This window comes from Cryptomeria japonica, chromosome 10 (assembly GCF_030272615.1).
Source record: "Cryptomeria japonica chromosome 10, Sugi_1.0, whole genome shotgun sequence".
Classification (NCBI taxonomy): Eukaryota; Viridiplantae; Streptophyta; class Pinopsida; order Cupressales; family Cupressaceae; genus Cryptomeria; species Cryptomeria japonica.
Window position 1 is genome coordinate 541757884 of NC_081414.1, and position 5516 is coordinate 541763399.

A 5516-nucleotide genomic window follows, 5' to 3' on the forward strand; every position below is an offset into this window, starting at 1 on the left:
TCAGCCTCTTCCTTTTCCTGTTTGATTTTTAAATCTTTCGTTTTTTGCACAATCTCTATTGGCTATGTCTCTTGCACTCTAAAGGTCACACAAATCTATATAGCTTGTTACAACTTCCTACAACACTCTCAAGTATTCTATGTAGCTCTCCTACTCGTTGTGGCTTTATCAAGTCTTGTAGGTAAAATTGTTCTTTCTTTTGTGCCCTTGAGCACCTTGGAATTATCACATCTCTTCTCTATCATTTTATCACTATTCTTATTTTTAGATGTACTTAGAATAAGAAGACACACTCTTTTATTTATCTTTATCTATCTTGGTTGTCCATGGAGGTAAAAAGACCAAAACAAGGGTTGATTGAGGCAAGCCCCCAAACAACCCCCCAAAAATTTTCTTCCTCTTTGTGTTTTCAAGTTTCTTGAAAGCAATCGATTGCATGGCGGTTGGTTGAGTTGTGAAATTGAATTTTTCATTTTTTTGGGTGTTCATTGTTCATGCAACCGATAACATCACACACAAACATATGCACAACACGTTATCATCCTTGGTTGAGATGTTTAGATTTTAACCACACAATTTCCATTTTTGTAGTTGTTGATGAATTATACTTTGAAATTTTTTCACAAGTTTATTTTCCTTAAGCATTTTAGTTAGTTATTTTTATTTTATTTATTAGAAATTAAATTGATTTATTCTAGTGTATTTGGTGAGGTTAACTCTCAAAAAAGATTTTCTTTGTAGAAATTAACTTTTTCATTCACTACACCTAGATAAAGACATAGATATTACATAGAATCTAAGGCTAATCATAGATCTATAGAGGTTTTATTTCTAGTCTTGAGACAATTAAAAAAATCAAGAATTAGACTAGAAGTATTCATTATCTATTAAAGGCATTATCACAATCCATAATATTGAATATTGAATATTGAATGTTTCTAGATTTTAGTGTATAATAAACTTTCATCAAAATTTAATATCTAATATTCATCATCTAATCTATAGCCAAGTGCTATTAACAAGTTCTTTGCATTTATTTTCTTAATTTAGCATTAAATTCTAACATTATCTCTATTAACTCTCAATAATTAATCTAAGTTAATTTATGCTATATTAATTTTACGTATATTTTTATTTTCCCTTTAAAATTGTTCATGTCAAATTTACATAGACTATTTAATCAAAATGATTTCTCTTTTATAAGCATGATTTTTTTAGAGAAATATAAGTAGGATAATTTTAAACATTGTATGATTAAAATCACTTACTCACCCCTTCCCCTTAATATTTTGGACCCAATGATTGGAATATAAACATTTGTACTTATTAATGTGCAAGCTATCATATTTTGGGTTGAAGTAGGCAAATAACTTTATCTTAGCATATCCCCATTATCACTCATCCTCAAAATTCAATCCAACTCCAATTCTAATCATTTCACACCCTAATTTAGATCTACATGTATAGAATAGACTTGAGTCATTTTCGTACATAAGATTTGAACTCCAAACTTTTAAATATTAATTTTTTAACTTGATCCCATTTTTCTCTCCCTTATTAACTATTATGAGTCGATTAAAGCATTACTTTTTTCAAATTACACATTAGAATGGTGTATTTAAGGACTAACCCTAATCGATTTAGATCATAAAAAATTATCAGTAGAGAATTCATACAAGAGTATCATAAAAACATGATAGAGCATTATAATTGTATTATATATTTATATCATTTTATTAGACACAAGAAATGTTTGCTGCTTTGCTCCTTATCTTTGAGCAAATTGATTTGAGGAAAACATGACTCTTACGTAACAATTCTCCAAATTATTTGTAGATACCACCCTACTTCATACACAATTAAAGGCAATGTGAACAAAACTAAAATTAATATATAATACCTAACTCACTTCTGTGGGTCTCGGTTCAGTTTCGTGCGCTAATTCATATCTCAAGGCATAGATTTGAATGAAAGAGAAACATAACCAGTTTGTGAAATTCATCCCAAAAGAAGAAATAAGGGTGCACCTGTTACAAAATTTTCAAACAATAAGGAGGTTGGATAATAATTGTTTTATTGGTATTATAAAAAGAATAAATGAATAGTAGCCACCAATAACGAATAAAAGGAGAAAGCAAGCTGTGGAAGAGAAAAAACAGCCTTCTCTGAATCCACCATGCTGGTTTTACAAGATAAAATAATCCCAATGCTGGTTTTACAATAAAAAATAATCCCAATAGCCCACATATTCCTCAGGATCTGTTTCTGAATTGCCCAATTCTGATGATGATTGCATTTTTTTCTGTATTTGAAATACCTTTGATCGCCGATTGGGCAGGAAACTGTTATAGGGTAGCACTGAAGAAGCGAATATGCAACTCCAGTTGATTTCAAATCTGAAATTTTCAATTCTGTTGAACAAATCTTCAACAGTTGTAAGCTAGGCAAGCTATTCCAATAAAAATTATCTTGTGATCTTTACTTATTCTGTACAGTTTAAGCAATGCAATAGGTTCGGCTCTGTTCAATGCACAGTAAGGGCAGAAGGCCATAGAGAATTTCTATCCTGTTTTTGGGCGCTGAGCTTCACCAGCTCAAAATGAAATCAAATCATATCAAACCTGTGAATACCCAGATGAATTTTTGAATTCCCATTTCTTAAATACTTATGTGTTTTATATCAGAGCTTGTTCTTTTCGTTTTTCCACTTTCCGATTCAGCCCTGGTAGGTTTCTCTGTCAATAGATCTGCTAACAAGCTCTCTAATTGCTCTGGAGTGTATCTCAAATACTTCTTTCCGTCCATATTCTGGTCAAGCAAATGGCCGAATGTTTCAATATAGCTTCTGTAGGCAGGAACGACAGCCTGAACAATTTCCACAAAAGTGGCCTCCCTGAGCTCTTGCTCAGAGATCAACCAGCTCTTGTGTGTTTCATAGATGGTCTCAAGTGTTGTATTGAATGCCCTAAGTCTCTGCTTAAACAAGTCCCTTGCCCCTCCTCTTCCACCACTGGACATGACCAATCCATTTCTATTCAGATGCTTCAACAGAGGCCCCCATTTCTCCTTTTCATAGCTCAATACATGCTGGTTAACAAGCCGCCTCCTCTGCTTCAACCAGGGTTCGCCCAAGACTGATCCCAGCTCACTGTCTCTGGCTCTCTTGAATATATACCAATAACTATTCATTAGAAATAGATCTGCCAGTGCGGTTTCGCTGTACCCCTTTGCTCTGGTTCTCAAATTCAACTCCAAAGAATCTATAACAAGACTAACATTTTGTGCAAGGCTTGTACTGTCCTCCATTTCCAAAGCCCCTGTCATCACTTTTCCATATTCAGTCACCATTAATTTTAGATAATTTACAACATAACTAGCAATCCTTGGTGCAGTTCCATCTATGGAAATCCCTGCATCCTCCACAATTTTCCCCTTAAAGTCTCTCAACACTTGGCAAGCACCGTGCACCAATTTTTTCTCCAAATCCTGTAACCTAACCCTGATTTCCAAGCATCCTGACCCTTCAAAAAGATTTCCAAAATCTTCCTTCAGGCTTTGCAATCCTTCAAGCATATCTAACAGTTTAAACAGCTTCTCGGGTTGAGTTTGGCTCAGTGCAACAGCTTCCCCAAATTCTATCAGCGCACTCATAACACTCCTAAAAACCAATTTTCCAAAACACTCTGTCCATACCTTTTCCCCAAATGTCTCGAAGATCTTGCAGCAGAAATCCCTCTCAAAAGACACCAAGACCTTCACTGTTTTCTTCAACATCACCAACCAATCTGCAACATAGCCCTCTACATCATGCCACTCTGTGGCATCAACACTCTCTGCAGTATCATACCTCAGATAATGAGTCTCCATGCTTTTGAAGCTGTCTCTCAGGATCTTAATTCTGACTTCCCAATACATTTTCAAGCACTTCTGACCCCTGCCAAAGGTATTCAACTTCTCTGCAATTATGTTGATCAATTCAACAGCCCTTAAATCCAAAGTTAAAACCAAATCTTCTTTCTCAGAAGATTTTTCACCATGAAGATTTATAGCAACACTGTTTTCCACAAGAACAGACATGAAAGCTGATTCAAGCTTTTTCAATGCCGAAGCCAGCAGCTCTGAGCCATTTTCCATGAAAGTCTGAGGACCCACCATCTCTAAACCCTCTAATGCTTCATTCAATACACGCATCTTATAACTATCTGATATCCTGCTCTCACCTGCAACATCAATGGCCCCTTTCAAGTACTCTACCATTGTGGGGTATTTCTGGTTGATATGACTTAAAAACTCCTCCAAATCCGAGATTGTTTTAGCATACATATGCAGGTCTTTTAGTGGGTCATCCATTAAAACAGTTTCCATATTCCTAATAGATTCCATGGCCTTGAGGATGACCCAAGTGGGCTCTAATGCTCTGTCTACAGAGTCTGACAAGTCTTTGGACTCCTTGGATTGGGTTGACAGGGGTGCCATAACATACTCCAGATTTGCTCTCTCTCTTTCAATCTGAACAAGTTTTTGGTCAGATTTTTCCAGGGATTTGCTAATTTGTTTGGCTGCTTCCATGGTCTGCTGAAGAGACTCCCGAGCTCTGATAAAATCCATGTAAGACATCTTCTGCCTCGCTTCAATACCGATTTTAGAGCACAAAATGATGATTTTCTACGAGTTTTTGAAGCTTTTGTATATTGCAATGAATGAAAATGTCAAAAGTAGCAACTTCTTTGAAATTTCATTACTAGAAGCAAACCGTTCTCACTTGTTCTTGCACATGTTACAAGGTGGAGGCGCAGCAAATAAACATGGAATTTGATTTTGTCAGCGTTGCAGCGCCTTACTTTTTCTAAATCCCTGTATCATCCTTGACAGTTAAGGTGTAGATTCATTCCCAAAATCTTGGAGTACGTGTACACGGCGCGTTACATTATGTACTCAAATTGCAGTTGCCAGCAAGTTACCAGAGTTTGACAAATCTTAACAAAATAAAAATAAAATAAAACTCTATAGTGGTGTTGCCAAAGTTGACTAGCCAAATTAGATAAAAATGACTTTGACTTTCCGTCCCTTCTAAGAAGGGTGCCGCAACCTAATTCAGAATATTATTATTATTTTATAATGTGTACATAGTCTATCTTAAAGAACTTTGACCTTGTGCTCACTTGCAAGGAATCCAATGAGAAATAAATAAAATTATAAGAAAATCCACATCAAGTGAAATGAATTGGATTGGAAGAAAGTAGGGGAGAGGGACCATTAGTCATGAGGGCTAACTTGGTCAACATGTAGCTATCACATTGAAAGAAATTATTTTATAAGGAAATACTATAAGTGAAAATATGTTGTAAATATTTACAAATATTTGAGAATAGTAAGTTAGTAAACTTTTAAATGTTTTCAATAAGAATATAATTTACTATATGATGTTCTAATAAATTAACCACTTTTTCGTTACTCAAGTCAATTTAATTATCTATATAAGACTAAATAAATGATCACATGACTTAATTAAGAGT

At 34.8% G+C, this 5516-nt stretch overlaps 1 protein-coding gene across 1 annotated transcript; it reads right to left on the bottom strand.

Moving 5' to 3' along the window:
- Window positions 1–2658: 2658 nt before the first annotated feature.
- LOC131060777 (exocyst complex component EXO70A1) lies at window positions 2659–4608 on the bottom strand. The gene has a single exon (XM_057994167.2). It carries the CDS (start codon window positions 4606–4608, stop codon window positions 2659–2661), a length of 1950 nt encoding a protein of 649 aa, XP_057850150.2.
- Between the last annotated feature and the right edge of the window lie 908 nt (window positions 4609–5516).